Here is a 17,232-nt window from a genome sequence, read left to right on the forward strand (position 1 = left end):
TCCATCTCTCTCTCTCTCTCTCTCTCTCTCTCTCTAGACTCATCTCTCTCTCTCTCTCAGAACAGGTTAACTTCTTCGTACTGACGAGATCTTACAGGCAGAACAGGTACGGGGCATATTTCTTCTCTCTCTCTCGAGATCTCTCTCTCCGGATCTCTCTCTCTCTCTCCTCGTGGATCAGCCAATAAATCTTCATCTCTGCCTACTTTCTCTTCCGTGTGTACTGCACAATTCTCTCTCTCTCTCTCTCTCTCTCTCTCTCCTTCTGCTCTTCTCTCTCTCTCTCTCTCAAATCCTCTGCATTGGCATGCTCTCATTAATCCAGTCCCTCCTCTGATAATGTCTCGGAATTAATATTTAATCAGGCGAAAGAGATTTTCTTTGATTAGACTGCTAATTGAAATATTCATTTTGTTCCCGACGAGACTTACGGAGATTTGCTTCTTTCCTAATCAGGGGAGACTGGATTATCGTGCTGAGACTAAAAGGAGATTGTCATCCAGGAATACGCACCCACACACACACACACATGCATACATGTGTATACATACGTACATGTTTATATATACATATATATATTATATATATAATTTATATATATACATATATATGTATATATACAAACATGCATATATATATATGTGTGTGTGTTTATGTATGTACTCATGCTTACAGTCCTGAAATTTCTGATACTGGTAACACTGTATCTAGAGAATTGAGCTTTCAGTGCTGTCACGAACGTAATGATTTTCTGATTGTCTTTAACCATTGTGTTAAATAGTATCACTGTAAAAGAAATCCATTGTTATATATAGAAAAAAAAAAGTATCGTACAATCGTTGTTTCATCATCGGAGAATAATATATTCTTGTCCTTTATTCAATTCTTTATTGCTGTGCGTCGCTGTTTTTATTCGCTGTTATTACCTTTTTTTGTTGTTTGTGCTGTGAATAATTTACGTGTTTCTTTGTGGTCTTTGTTCCGTTTTCATTACTTCATTTTTTAATTTTGTTTCTTCTTCTTTATTGTTTTTCTTTTGAACTTCAGTTAATTACATTTTATTCTGTTTTCTTTGTCGAAAAATGTTTTATTAAAAAGGGAAAGGTTTAGAGTCTTTTTGTGTAAATAAGCAGGAAATGGGTATTACCTCTCTCTCTCTCTCTCTCTCTCTCTCTCTCTCTCTATATATATATATCTATATATATATATATATATATATATATATATATATATATATATATATAGTATATATAAATTTCTATCTACATCGGGATCGAACCCAGGACTTTCAATTGAGTAATGTGCGCTACCAACAGATTACTATTTGTATCTATCTATCTATCTTTCTATCTATATATATATATATTTATATATATATATTATATATATATATTTATGTATGTATGTATATGTATTATACATATATAAATATATATATGTATGTATGTATATATACACGTGTGTGTATATATAAATGTATGTACCAAAGTGCTCAGTCATTCGAAATGCGTTAAACATGGAAGGTCGAAAGCAAATTGGTCTTTCCCCGTTCAGCCGAAATTGACAATATTTCACGATATGGAATAACGCGTATTCAGTCTCGCGTGGTATTTATGTATGATTTTATGGGGGTCGGCGTGGAAATGCTGAGAGAGAGAGAGAGAGAGAGAGAGAGAGAGAGAGAGAGAGAGAGAGAGAAAGACCGTCGTCTTCCAGTATTGCTCCCGAATATAAATAACGTTTTGTTGGATATATATAATTTTATGCCAGGTACACCCAAATGCCCCTAGCTAGCATTTTTCAGACCTTTTTTCTGTTATTTATTTTTTTGGTTTGGTTATCCTCTTTCTTCTCTCTAAAACTTCTCAAATATATATATATATAATAAATACATATATATCAAATATATAATATATATATATATATATATATATGTATATATGTGTGTGTGTATATATATATATATACACATGTTTCATTTTTCTATTTTATATTGTTTTTATTATTGTTTTGTGGGACACATGTACAGACACACAGAGAGACAGAGAGAGAGAGAGAGAGAGAGAGAGAGAGAGAGCAGAGAGAGAGAGAAGCAACAGCATTAAAAAAAAACTAAATATATTTCCTCCGAAGGCGAAGAAGGTGAATGAAGAGAAAGTATTTATTCCTGACAAACAGTAGTGAGATAAAATATACTTGTTCTTTAAGAAGTGTATAAATATACTTGGCAATACAGCATTATGAAGACTCGCACACTGGGAAAAAACGAATTGTTTTCGAAAGAAAGGAAAACCGACGAATATTTAAAAAAAAAAACACGAAGGGAAATAAAATGACAAATGATCGGAGCGAAATTAATGGATGCGTTCGGAAGCCTGTAATTAATTAAGTTGGCAGTTTTATTTAGTAATTAATGAAGAAGTTAGTTTTATTCGCCGAACTGTGGTACTTTAATGAAGTTATGTTCTAGGTATTATAGAGAGTAGTTAGGGGAGAGGGGAGGGGGGAGATCGTGGTTAGTAATTGCTTATATATTTCCAGGATGTTCAGAGCTGAATTGATTCCGTTAGTGTGTGGGTGTGTTTGTGTGCGGGTGGGTTTGTGTATGGGGGTGTTTGTGTGTGTTTGTTTATGGGTGTGTTTGTGCATGGGTGTGTTTAGTGTATTGGTGTGTTTGTGTATGTTCTTTTAAACTTCGTTTTTTTCCGTATCTCTGTTAAATAGTGAATGATTGTATTCTAGGTGACTGGATTGTCTTGTTTGTTTGCCAAAAGTTATATTCCAATTGTGTTATGTTATAGTAGTGTGTTTGTGTTGGTGAATAGTTTTGGTGGTTGAAGTTTTGTTATTTGATTGCTCGTGTGTCTGTTTGTGACGAATTAGGCTGATGTTATTTTGCCAAGAGAAAGTAATGTTTCACTTGTGTTATGTTATATCAGTGTTTGTGATCGTGAACATTGTTGTTAGTTGCAATTTTTTTTATCTGAGTGTTTGTGTGTATGTGTGTCTGTTTGTGATGAATGAGGTTGATGTTATTTTGCCAAGAGAAGGTAATATTTCGCTTGTGTTTTGTTATATCAGTGTTTGTGATCGTGAATAATTTTGGTGGTAGCTGTTGTCTTAGGAAGTGTTTGTGTGTGTAATTCTGTTTGTGATGAATAAGATTGATATTTTTTTTAGAGTTTGATAGACTCTTTTTAGATAGCTGAGTCTTTGTTATTGTCACCAATATATAGATTCTTCTTATTATTAGATTAAACTGGCCTACTGCCAGCACGGGCTCTTTTTCACAACTCAGGCTTTTTATATGCAAACAGTCATTTGGTAAGTTTAATTACTTTGTTTTTTATTTAATTTTTCAAACGAAACTATGATCTTACGTTTAGAAACTTTGCAAATAATAATGGTTTTATATTTATTGATACATATTTTTATAGTGATTTTTGTTACGATATGCAGATTTGATATCGTGAGTAACATAGAATTATATATAAAAAGTTTATATATATATATATATATATATATATATATATATATATATATATATATATATATTGGTTTTCGTTTGTAATTATCGCCATGCACCAAAAAAAATTGTTGTTTTCATTAAAAGGTATAATAATTAAATTTTTCATTTAATTCTTATTGTATTCTTTTATAACTATCGCTATACACTAGGAAAAATTGCTTATTATATTGTATTCTTTCCTAACTATCGCTGTACCCCAAGAAAAAATGGTTGCTTTAAAAGTAAACAGCATTTTGTCTTTATATGTCTTTTATTCTCATTATGGCCATAACAATTTCTTTTTTTTTTACTTATTTTACAGACGTGATATCTCAGAGTTTTCGGTTGCATCATCTCATGCCGAAACGTAGGTTGGAAGGAAAATTTATGATATACAGACAGTTTCACTAACCTCAACTAACAAGAGTGTTTTGTTTGTGTGTGTGACTGGCATGCGTTTTGAAAATTAGTTGGTTTCAGAAATACAGATTTGTGAAGATTATGCAGTTGCACAGATAGGCCTACATGTATATACACACATTAGTCTTCATCATTCAGACGTACTTATACATGTCAGTTGTATAAGCATAATATACTAATGCATACACACACTCACTCACACACACACACACACACACACACACACACACACATAGCAGTATATATATATATATATATATATATATATATATATATATATATATATATATATATATTTCTATTGTGTGTGTGTGTTTGCATACATGACTACATCTAATCATACAGACATAATACACATAAGTTATATCCATAAATATCCTATTACATACGTATAAACACAAACATACATACATGCGTACATGCGTACGTAATTGTGTTAGCGTCTATTCACGCACCCTTAAACGCAATGTATATTCATTACATAACGGAACTGTACACACATCTGCATTATACTTGTGTATGCATACAAATGAGTAACAGATTTGCCTTGAATACTCATTCATAAGAATGAATGAATGAATTAACATACAGGTTTGCAACACTGATACCAAATCTTGCCAATACTAACTAATCTGGCTTAGAACCGTGAATTTTGCTTTACTAACAAATTTAATTGCATTTTTGCCCATGAAATTGATGGATAGCATAATATGACCGTAGGTCAAATAAGCTAATTTTCACCACTTCTTAGAAAAGTTCAAGATATTAAGAGAATAACGTTATGACGATTGTTTTTTTTGCATTTTTGGTTTTTGCATTTTTTGAGAATATTTGCTCTTTTGCAAAATATGTATTCTACGCCATTTAGAAATGTTCTGAAGGTTATTTCTGATAAATAACTGGTTTGTTATTATCTCGTATTATTTAGAAGAATCTGAGCTCGTGGAATGGGAGGTAGGTGCAGTGTGAACATAACAAAAAATTTATAATATCTGTTTGATTATTTAATTAATTTTTGTTTTGTGATAACATATTGCTTGATAACCCATAAGTGTGTGTGTGTGCGCTCACGTTCCGCAATATTGTATGCCAATTTTTTGTAGTTGTAGATATATGATTGAATTCGGGTAATATTTTTTTCACATTATTATTATTATTATTATTATTATTATTATTATTATTATTATTATTATTATTATTATTATTATTATTATTATTATTATTAGCCACTTAACGCTACACATAGTAAAATCCCATTTATCTTTCCATTCAGGAAATGACTTATGCTTTCGATTGCATTATTATTATTATTATTATTATTATTATTATTATTATTATTATTATTATTATTATTATTATTATTATTATTATTAGCCACTAAACGCTACACATAGGAAAATCCCCATATATCATTCAGGAAATGACTAATGCTTTGATTGCATTATTATTATTATTATTATTATTATTATTATTATTATTATTATTTTTATTAGCCATTACATGCTACACTTCTCTTCCCATTCGGCCAATGAATAATGCCTGTGATTGCTTTGGTATTGCTCAGTCATTCATCAGTAGCCTTACGGTCATTTCCTCCTCCTCCTCCTCCTCCTCCTCCTTCTCCTCCTCCTCCTCCTCCTCCTTTTCTCCAAGAACAGAAAACTGCTGTTTCGTATAAATCTTATTCTCATGTCATACCATTCACACACACACACACACACACACACACACACACACACACCAGGCCATTGAAAGTCTTCCGGGAATTACAAACGTCGCCGTTCTCATAAATCAGCAAATGAGATTCTGGGGGAAAATTGTCAATGTACCCAAATCACTCCTTCGCTTTAGTGGAATGTTCGTACTGCCGCAAAAGTGATTATACACGTGCGTGCTAATATGTTTTTTTTCGGCGCATTTCGTTTTGTGCACGTATTGTACTTACGGCCACACGGTTTATATATGTGTATATATACTGTATGTATATATGTATATATATATATATATGTATATGTATATATATATATATATATATATATATATATATATATATATATATATATATATATATATATATATATATGTGTGTATGTGTATGTATGTATATATGTATATATATGTATATAGAATATATATATATATATATATATATATATATATATATATATGTATATGTGTATGTGTGTGTGTGTGTGTGTGTGTGTGTATACCCAATACTATCTTGGGAGTGGTCCACGACATTTGTCTAGGTACCAAATGCAATCTGCCTTGAGTCCACAAAAACACAGTTGGATCATATAGACTTGTGGTGTAGTAGAATACTCGCTTCTCGCTAGCTAGAAGACCAGAGTTCGAATCCCAGGCAAGGTTGACACCCTACTCTGTTGACCTCAGTAGTGGATTATGTACCCAGTAGTTACTCAGTAATTGTGTGTCTCATTCGGGGATGGAGAAGAGAGTGAGAATGCCGGGCTAATTCTCAGAGTATTAGTTGAGAATCAGAAGGGTAATATCAGTGGCCTTGAGGAGAATTCTTATAAGTATTACTGGTGAAACTGCATTCTCTAATTTTTATTTTTCTGTATAAGAAAACTATTGAGATGGCTTTGTCTGTCCCTCCGCAATTTTTCTGTCCGCCCCCTTATCTTAAAAACTACTGAGGCTAGAGGGCTGCAAGCTGGCGTGTTGATCATCCACCCTCCAATCATCAAACATACCAAATTGCAGCCCTCTAGCCTCAGTAGTTTTTATTTTATTTAAGGTTAAACGTTAGCCATAATCATGCATCTGGCAACTATATAGGAAGGATGTGCTTTAAGTTCCAGGCGGCGGCTCATACAGCATTATACCGAGACCATCGAAAGATAGATCTGTTTTCAGTGGCCTTGATTATACGCTGTACAGAAAACTCGACTGCGCCCAAGAAACTTTGACCCATTTTTTACTTGTTTTAGTTCTTTATACTACACTTCATTGTGTTCGTAACTCTCTCTCTTCGTCTCTCCATATTTGTGTACTGCGCGCGCTTGCGCACGGGAATCTCATTGCCTTACCCGACCAGAGAAATGCGTGCGTAATACTTCATGTCGCTTGTCTTTTATTTTTCTTTTTTTCACCTGAATACTATCCAATAACCCGAATTGCACGACTGAGTCCAACTTTTCATTGTTGCGATTCCGCGAGCTTATCAGTCTTTCCATCGACGTCAGCCGACCTGTTTTGATTATCTGCCGGAGAGAGAGAGAGAGAGAGAGAGAGAGAGAGAGAGAGAGAGAGAGAGAGAGAGAGAGAGAAAATCCCTTCCCCGGATTGGTTGAACCCTTTCCAAGAATACCTACCTCCGGGTCATTTAGAGAGAGAGAGAGAGAGAGAGAGAGAGAGAGAGAGAACAACGGTATATGGTAAGAAGAAGGGAGAAAAGAGAGAAATAACTCTAGAGAGAGAGAGAGAGAGAAGCAACAATATATGGTAAGAAAAGAGAATAAATAAGGTAAGAAGAAGAGAGAGAGCAATAGCGAGAGAGAGAGAGAGAGAGAGCAAAGCAACGAAATATGGTAAGAAGAGAGAAATTGGGATGAAAGAGAGAGTGAGAGAGAGGCAACGGTATATGGTAAGAAAATAGGTAAGGAAATATGATAGAGAGAGAGAGAATGAGGGAGAGAGCGGGGAGGAAGAGGGTTAACGACATATAGCAAGAAAAAGAGAGAGAATCAAAGATAAAAGGGGGAAGGTACCATCGATTGACCCATAGGTAATGAAGCCTTTCGGGCCATTTCTTCCCTCCCCCTCTCCTCCTCCTCCAACACCTCCCCCCCCCATGACCTCTAAGTACCTCCCGGCTACCTCTCGGGACCTCCCTGGAGGTAGCGCAGTGAAACTGGGGCACGGGAGATAAAAACGAAATTAAAGACAGACTATTTCCGGCACCTTCCCGTTTCCGAAGATCCTACGACTTACTGTAAAAATCTTCAATGGCGGGAACGAAGCAACCCTCTCTCTCTCTCCTTCCCTTTACCTGCCTTTACCCTATTTCTCTCTTCATACCTGCATGCAGTTGCTTTCTCCTTATTTCTCTCTGTTGTTGTTCCTTATTTCTCTGTTGTTACTGTGTGCTGTTGCTTCTCTCTCTCTCTTTCTCTCTCTTCTTGTTCTTTTCTCTTCTTAATACTCTCTCTCTGTCTCTCTCTCTCTCTCTCTCTCTCTCTTCTTCTCTGTTCTTACTGTATGCCGTTGCTTCTCTCTCTCTTCTCTTGTTCTTCTTACTGTATACTGTTGTTTCTCTCTCTCTCTCTCTCTCTCTCTCTCATGCGCTTCTGACTCCAGGGTTATTGGCGGAGAGGAAGCAGACGAGGTAATGGCTCCTTCAGGCCGGTAAGATAGAAGAATAAAGATGAAGGAGACTCTCTCTCTCTCTCTCTCTCTCTCTCTCTCTCTCTCTCTCTCTCTCTCTCTAAAGATCTCCAACAATATATTCTTGTGGAGATGACAGTTGATTACGAAAGATTTGTTGAGTATCGAGTGTGTGTGTGTGTGTGTGTGTGTGTGCGCGCATACACACACACACACATATAAATATATATGTATGTATATGTATATATATAATTATATATATGTATATTTATAAGGCAATTATATGTATGTGTGTATTATAATTATATATATGTATATATTTATATGCAATTGTTACATTTTCGTGATGTTTTATTACAGTGTTTTATTTTTTTATTAGAAAGTGGCGTAATACTCTCAGTATCATTTTACGGACGCGCACCCAAATTTTGCGCGGACCGTCTCGCTGTTTATAGGATTTTGCGGATCGTCCCAGAGAACGGATTTTGTTTATAAGGTTTTATAGTGTGCTGCGATGCTTGTTTACTTTTATATCGACGCCGTGCATTTGGTTTATCGGCAGTTGATGTAAGACTTTTACGATTTACGACTCATCTGCCCAAGTCCGTGTGATTTATGACTGGTCTTTTGCGCGCTTGCGCGCCTTTTCCTTCTCTTTCTCTTCGCGAAGGCGATCATAAGAAGGACGAGGTGTTGGGGAGAGGGGAGAGGCCCTGGGGAGAGAGGGGGAGGGAGGGGGAGGATAATAGGCCACATCCTCCCTTATGCCTTCGAAGATAGCAGAAATTAGTCCTCTTAACCGGACCATTTCCGAGCCGGTTTAAGAGCAGGCCCTGCGCAGGAGAGAGGAGCCTAACGAGCTTCTTATCAGCCCCGAAGAGCCTCTAGAGGCGGTGATCTCACTTTTGCCTCCGAGTCTCCTCCTCCTCCTCCTCCTCCTCCTCCCGAGGAGCCGGCCCACTCCTCCTGTCGGGAGTTGCTTGCGGGCGGTGGCGGGGAGGTGGGTCCTAAAGTCTCTCTTCAAAGAGAAAGGCATAAATGCTTTTGAGTTATTGTATCGCTTCCTTCGTATTCTTCGTCGTACCCTTCGTCGGTGCCTTCTTTTTCTTCTTCATCGCCATCATCATCATCATCATCATCATCATATCCTTGCCTTGGATTTTTTTTTCACCTTTGTCTTTACTTATCTCGTTTCGTTTCTCCTCACCTCTTCTTCTTCTTTACCCACCCCTCCCCTCCCTCCGTCCTATATACCCTCCTCCCTCCTCACGTATTCGTCACTTTATAACCTTTCTTCTATGCTTAACGTACACTCTCTTTCCATTCTTCCATTTTCCCTCTCCTTCTCCTTCTTTTCCTTTTTCTTATTTTTTGACTACTATTTGATTGGTTTATATCGGTCTGCGTTGTCGGCAGGTTTTGGATGTTGACACTAGAAGACCCGAATACTTTTGAAATTTTGACATTTTATCTATTTTATGTTTTCTGGACCCACTAAGTAAGTTTTATCCTCATAGATTTTAATATCACTTCAGTTAACAAGTTTTTTTTATATCAGTCACAGAACTCAAGTTATGATAGCTTCATGTTCCATAAAACAGATTTAACTGTCAGTTTGCAGTGTTATATGTTTTCTAATGATGTATTGTATAGTTTAGAAGTGTGTTTAACAAAGAAGAGTGCATCGTGACGAGAAATATAATGACTTATGAAAATGTCTCAGGTTTCCGGATATGGTGAAAATTTGTAGCGTATTTGTAAGAGGGTTCATTGTTAATTAGGTAGGTCATGTTGTACTTTAAGCCTTAGATAAAATAAGAACGGAAAAAAATAGGCATTGAGACCATGTCTTCATAGCCCACTGTAATGTCTGAATTTTGAAGGGTACATAAATAAATTGTTTATCTTTTTATTTCTATTTTTTCTGGTCACTGTAGGTGTTGATAGTTATACTGTATTCCATTCTCATTTTTTATTAGTTTAGGTGCGTAGGATAATAGTTTACATAGGGTTTCAGTATTTCGTATGAAAGTGACCTACAGGGAAGACAGTTACGCCATTTTTTATATATCATGATGAAAATAATTCCCTTTATCTGAATAACATCATTTTTCATCCACTGCAGGTAACTAGAATATTATTCTAAAGCTGAACAAAGTTGTTGTGATTGCATTTAAGTATGAAAATCTCAAATCCTATTCCCACTAACAGAAAAGCTCTTTTCCCAAGTTCTCAAATGCAGCGAGGCTAATGGAATAGGCTTGCGAACTTCCTTAGCTGTTTTATAGGCCGTTTTGTGCTTAAGGCCTAAAAACTTTCCCCTTTTTTTTACTTTTAATTCATATAGAGAGAGTCTCGAGTTCTCCAGCCATACAAAGTTGCGTCAACTCTCGCACTCCAGATGTTGAGAGGGAAAAGATTGAGGGAGAAATAGAGTCATAACAGCCGCGAACGTAAAGTCGAAACACGTACGTAATTGAGGTTGCCCAGCGCTTTCATAGCCCTGGAACCCCCTTCCTCTCCTCCTCCTCTCCTCCTCCTCCTCCGTCCTCCCCTCCTCCTCCTTCCTCCCCTTCCACCCTCCTAGTCCTCCTCCTCCCTCCCCTCCTCCTCCTCCTCCTCCCTCTCCTCCTCCTCCTCCCCTCCTACTCCTCCTCCCTTCCGCCTCCTCCTCCCCTTGCTCCTCCTCCTCCTCCTCTTTTTCCTCCTCCCCCCCTTCCTCCTCCACCTCCTCCTCTTCTTCCTCCTTCACCTCCTAGTCCCCCCTCCTCCTCCTCTTCCGTCCTCCTCCTCCTCCTCCTCCTCCTCCTCCTCCTCCTCCTCCTCCTCCTCTTCGTCGGCAGTTACTTCATCGTCGTAGTCTCTAGTTGTTGTTTCGACTTCGAGAGGGGGAAACTTGGCTCGTTAAGTCCAACTCATATCATTCGAAGCCGTGCCTTGTTACTACAGCTGTAAGTAGCGGCATTCCGGGGGGGGATCGGTGTGGCCTGGAATGGCTTTGCCAATCCGCTTCGTTGCCAATTACCCTCAGGCGACGGCGGTGGGATTGGCGTTCCCTCCGGCGCTCGTCAGTGCCTTGAATACACTGAAATTGGCGATGATACTCTTATTTAGTTGAGAGTTCCTCAAACATTTTCGGAGGGGATCTGGAATGGAGATCAGAAAGGTCTGAAATTGGCTGGAATTTGATCGGGCCCATTACCCACAGGTAATGGAAATATTCCTGTTTCAAGGTATATCGTCAAAACCTGGAATGGCAACAGTTACCTAAGCAACATTTTTGAAGGTGGGGGGTTCTGGAATGGAGATCAGAAAGGTCTGAAATTGGCTGGAATTTGATCTGGCCTATTACCCACAGGTAATGGAAATATTCCAGTTTCAAGGTATATCATCAAAACCTGGAATGGCAAGAGATACCTAAGCAACATTTTTGAAAGGGGGTAGTCTGGAATAGAGATCAGAAGGGTCTGGAATGGGCTGGAATTTGATCGTGCTATTATTCACAGGTAACGGGAATATTGACGTCTAAAGGAATATCATCAAACCTGGAATGGCCTGGAATTAGGTGTTACTAATCCTCTTCGTTCAGAGGCACTCAGACGAAGTTGGAATTTGTATTCCAAATTCCTTAAGGTTTGGAATGGGCTGAAATTGGTGGATCTTATCCGCTCTGCTGAGAGCTAGTCCTGAAGGTATTTGGAATTATCGTTCCAGGGAGTGGGGTTATCAAAGGACCTGGAATTGGCGTTGCCAGTTTGCATTATTACCAGTCAAATATGTCGACGTTGAAATTTTCATTCGGAGAGATCACCAATTATTTCAAACTGGTTTGCCAATCCAGTTCACTGCCAATCAGCCAGGTCACATTGGCATTGCCATTCCAAGGGCTATCAATATGGCCTTAAATTGGTGTTGATGCCTTAAATTGGTGTTGACAATCCGCATCATTGCCAGTTACACCAGTCGACGTCGGGATTGGCTTTCCAGGAGGATCAGTGCAGGAATGGGATGGAATTGGTGTCGCCAGTCCCCTTCGCTGCCAATTATCTGATTGGCGTTTGGGGGTGATGGCGGAACTTCCGTGCACCTCCATTGATGTTAAGACTGTCTTGTATTCCATTCGCCTCAGTCGTCGATTTAAAACCACGAACTGAGGCGAGACCTGGAAATTTTGATGGAATTTCCCCGTGTCGTAAGACTTTTGCTGCGCGTCACGAACAAAAATCTGATATACGCTGCTGAACCTCGTTTAATATTTCTTCCCTCTCCTCCTTCTTCCCTGTACGTCGTGTGTCTGTGAGTGAAAGATGCTTTCAGAATTGGAGTGTGTTGAGGGGAGGGAAATCTGAATACATCTCTGGATATGAGGAATAAAAAACAGCTGCGCTTATTAACCCGGATCCCGAGATATCAAGAATTTAGCGGAAGCAGGTCGCGCTTGGGCGATCTCGAATCGTATTGCGTTCCCGATGTGAAAGGAAACCTCTGTTGACCTTATTTTGAGATAGAACCTCGCTGTGAACTTGTTTTGTAATGATGTACTTTCTCTCTCTCTCTCTCTCTCTCTCTCTCGTCTCTCTAAGAGGACCCTGTAACTGACTCCATTTACAAATGCTGCTTACAGGTTTGCCACCTAAATCCTCTCTCTCTCTCTCTCTCTCCATGTAAAAAGACCCCATATCTGACTCATTTGCAGATGCTACTTACAGATTTTTTCCAATCCAAATCTCTCTCTCTCTCTCTCTCTCTCTCTCTCTTCTCTCTCTCTCTCTCTCTCTCTCTCTCTCTCTCTCTCTCTCTCTCCAGAAACTTTCTATTCAACGTTCGGTACAAGCTTTGTCTGTAGTTATGAATTTCATCTAAATTCCTTCAAAATTAAACTCTCTAGATAAGATTTTGTTTTATATGTAGGCTTGTTTTGACATTCATGAGTCTCCAAAACTGATTTTGTTTTCATACTTTTCATTTCAATCCCGGTTGTAAGGTGCTTTGTCCTTTAGTGAAAAAAAAAAACTCTAAGGGCAGATATTATAGTCATACTTTATAGAAAATTTATATCACTCTCCTATGAAGTACCTCGTTGAGTTTCACATTCGTTGACAATTGTGAAAAGAACTGTCTTTTCTGCCAATCAGGAAAAATGTTAATTGCTAAGGCCTTAAAGAAGAAACATTATAATCCTGTTTTATGGGGAATTCATATCAATAATTTGCTTCCTTATATGAAGGTGCGTCTTCTCACTAACTGTCTCGTTTAGTTTCACATTCTTAGACACGTGTGAAAATAACTATCATTCGAACCTATAAGAAAAAAAAAGTTCATCACTAAAGCTTGATTTGTGTATTACGATATGCGACTCAAAAATGAGGCTTTCGAAAAAAAGGCGCCTTTTTTTATATAACAAAGTATGTGACCTAGAAAGGAGATTGCGGTTAGGGAGACACACTTTTTAAAGGTAACCTCACCTATCTTCTTACAAAAGAGAGAGAGAGAGAGAGAGAGATAATACTTCTAAAAAAAAAAAAATCAAGTCTGAATGGGAATACGACCTGCAGGAGGATGCGGAGACGGAAGACGGGGGAAAAAAAAAAGAGCGAATGAGAGTGAGAGAAAGAGAAAAAGAAAAAGAAAAAAAGAAAAGGTCTTTTGTGTAGGGTCATCCCAGTGGCAAATTTACATGGGGAGAGATGTTAGGGGAGGAGACGTGAAGATTTCGATCACTGTCTCCGTCCCAAACGAGGCGTTGAGAGAGAGAGAGAGAGAGGAGGGGGGGAGGGATAACTTCTGTGTTTATGTTGAAATTAGGGAATAGGTTCTTATTTATTTGTTCCTTATTTACTTGGCTGCACAGAGAGAGAGAGAGAGAGGGCGATAACTCCTGTGTTTATGTTGAAATAGCGAATAGGTTCTTATTTATTTGTTCCTTATTTATGGCTGCAGAGAGGGAGAGAGAGAGAGAGGATAGAATTACTGTAAGTCTATTAAACCGAGTTATATTACTTTATATATCCGAGTTTTAGTTTTTCAAATAGTATCAGTTTGAGTGGCAGAATTTTATTTATTTATAAAAGAAAAACGTTTTATTGTATTATTTATTTATTCCGCTCCAGTGTAATAATTTAAGATATACGTGATGTGAGTCTATGTCGTTTATTATATTTTTCATACCGTAAAAATCATTTTGTTGAATATTTTATGGTTAGTAAAATATTTACAATTATCAACGTATTTGAAACGTGTCCAGACTGTAAGATGACTTCCGTGTTAACTGGACAAGGAATGTAAAGCAGACTTACACACACACACACACACACACACACACACACACACACACACACACACACACACACACACACACACACACACATATCCCCCCCCCAATGTCCCCAAATTTCATTCAGTGCTGCCAGTCACGAGGTCTACCTTTGGTCAAATTTCGTAAAACCCTTCTAAATTCTTTCCTAATCCTGGAAAAAAAAATTTATAAATAAACAGACAGACCAACAAATCGAACGAGGGACACAATCTTCGCTTAATTACAAGTTCAAAAACGAAGGCATTCTAATACCATTTGCTTATGAAGTTGATGTGACAAAATATCTAAATAATTTTTAATCTGTTTTCCTTTTTCGCATTTGTTGATCAGCTTTATATTCACGTTCATATGTATATACAAAGCGTGCACACATACTTTTGCTGATCTCAGTTTTGATTAATGAAAACAACCATTTTTTTTTCTAAATATTGGCAAAATTTTTATTTTCTTCATTAAATGAAAAATTCTACGCGCTTATTCTTTAAGGACTCAGTTACCGAACTCTAAAATAAAATCCGATTAGTACAAACCTTACACCTGTTGCTTATCAGATAGATATGATAGACAGCAAGATAGATAAATATGGTAGATAGCAAGCGGTGGTTTGCAAACGAAGTTGTCGATTGCCATTAAACGTGAAAGACCTTTTCCACTTGTAATTATAACGATGACATTTATAAGGAACAATAACAGCTCAGTTCCGTTTCCGGGTTGAGTATTGAAAGACACTAAATGTGGGTTGCAGATCCGGTTTGAGGTGTTGACAGCAAAACTGAAAATATATGTTATTGCTGTTCCACTTAAAATCATGTGGACAAACATGGCCAGTCCCATCATGGAAAACAACATTGTTGTGTTACAGATGGCTAATGGTAGTGTCACTAATTTTTATTATTTTATGTGTTCGAGTCCTACACGGGAATGAGAAGTTTCTTCATTTATTTTCCATTTCGGATTGTAGGCTTCTTGCCTGAACCGTAAAACTAAGAAGAATAAGCAGATCAATAAGTTAAAGAGATATTTGTGGCGCAAGGTCATGATATATATATATATATATATATATATATATATATATATATATATATATATATATATATAGAGAGAGAGAGAGAGAGAGGAGAGAGAGACTAGAACATACACACACACATACACATACATACAAACTGACCGTTAACAGAACTTGAAGCAAATGTCAGTTAGACAGGTAAAACATATCAGTGCCAGCTGGAGTTTGAAATCTCTCTCTCTCTCTCTCTCTCTCTCTCTCTGCATAGCAAGCCAGCGATATTTAAATTGTCTTAAAAGTAGCTTCCAAGTAATCTCTCTCTCTCTCTCTCTCTCTCTCTCTGCATAGCAAGCCATCCTAAAGTGTCCAGGATAGGACTGACTCTCTCTCTCTCTCTCTCTCTCTCTCCTTTCCATCTTTCCTCTTCTCTCCTGCAAGTGTTTCCGAGGATAAGTGACTGACTCCTCTCTCTCTCTCTCTCTCTCTCTCTCTCTCTCTCCTGCCAGTGTTTCAGGGGATAAGTAAACCCCGACATCTTCCTCCGTCAGGGACTGTGAGACGGCAAATCCTCTGTCGGGGACGGAGGAAGGAAAGTCATAGTTTTGTCCTGCGGGATTCCAGTTGGAAAGGCAATTGCTTGCTCGCTTGCGGCTTTCAAAAGCACAGTGCCCCCGCCCCCCCCCCCAGGCAACTGAAAAGTTTTCAAAGCCGAGAGGAGAATGGAGGTAGACACAGTTTGGTTCGCAGGAATTATGTGGCTCTCTCTCTCTCTCTCTCTCTCTCTCTCTCTCTCTCTCTCTCCTGTTTTATTTTTCTATCTGTTTTGCCTCATACACATGCTCTATATTTCTCTTTCTCACTCTCCTGCTTTATTTCTCTCTCTCTATTTCTCTCTCAACCTGATTTCTGTTACAAATCCGCAGTTTAAGGGGTCCATTAAACATCTGCTATAACAAAAGTTATCATTACGGTGCATTCACTGATTTCATCTACAATCAGAGAATGAAAAACTGTTTGTTTAAGTCCTTTATTTTTTGTTGCATTAGCTTTGTTTTAAATTAAAGGGGAATTGGTTTATATTTAACGTAATTTTATTCTTCGAAATAGGACAGATTTCCTAATTGGTGATATTGAAGGCGTGTTATGTATCCAGGAAATATTGTATGATGAAAATTTCTAAATAATTTTATCTTATGAAATTGAGTATGCCTTAATAACCTGCTTTCGTTTCGTCGTTATCTTTTTTGCAGAAAAAAATATTTTATATTTTCCTGTTAGTAATTTTAAGTAATTTGGTAATCTCCTAAAATCCTGATTTGTTAACATATGGTAATCTCCTAAATTCCTTATTTGTTAGCATATGGTAGTCTAAAAATCCTGATTTGTTTGCACATGGTAATCTCCTAAAACTCCTTATTTGGTAGCATATGATAATCTCCTAAAAATCCTTATTTGTTAGTATGGTAATCTCCTAAAAATCCTTATTTGTTAGCATATGATAATATAAAAATCCATATTTGTTAGTAAGGTAATCTCCTAAAAATCCTTATTTGTCAGCATATCCTCTGATATTCTGGAAAGTAACTCTTCTTAGATATCCCTCAATAAACAGTTTAAAATATCAGCTTGGTA

At 37.4% G+C, this 17,232-nt stretch overlaps 1 protein-coding gene across 1 annotated transcript in view; it reads left to right on the forward strand.

The window, feature by feature from the left end:
• The window catches only part of Ten-a (tenascin accessory), a 1,082,171-nt gene that overhangs the window by 450,541 nt on the left and 614,398 nt on the right, over positions 1 to 17,232 (forward strand). Inside the window, 1 exon segment of the mRNA XM_067108410.1 lies at positions 3,831 to 3,875. Coding sequence (XP_066964511.1) covers positions 3,831 to 3,875 — 45 coding nt within the window.

The sequence above is a fragment of the Macrobrachium rosenbergii genome, chromosome 9 (genome assembly GCF_040412425.1).
Source record: "Macrobrachium rosenbergii isolate ZJJX-2024 chromosome 9, ASM4041242v1, whole genome shotgun sequence".
Classification (NCBI taxonomy): Eukaryota; Metazoa; Arthropoda; class Malacostraca; order Decapoda; family Palaemonidae; genus Macrobrachium; species Macrobrachium rosenbergii.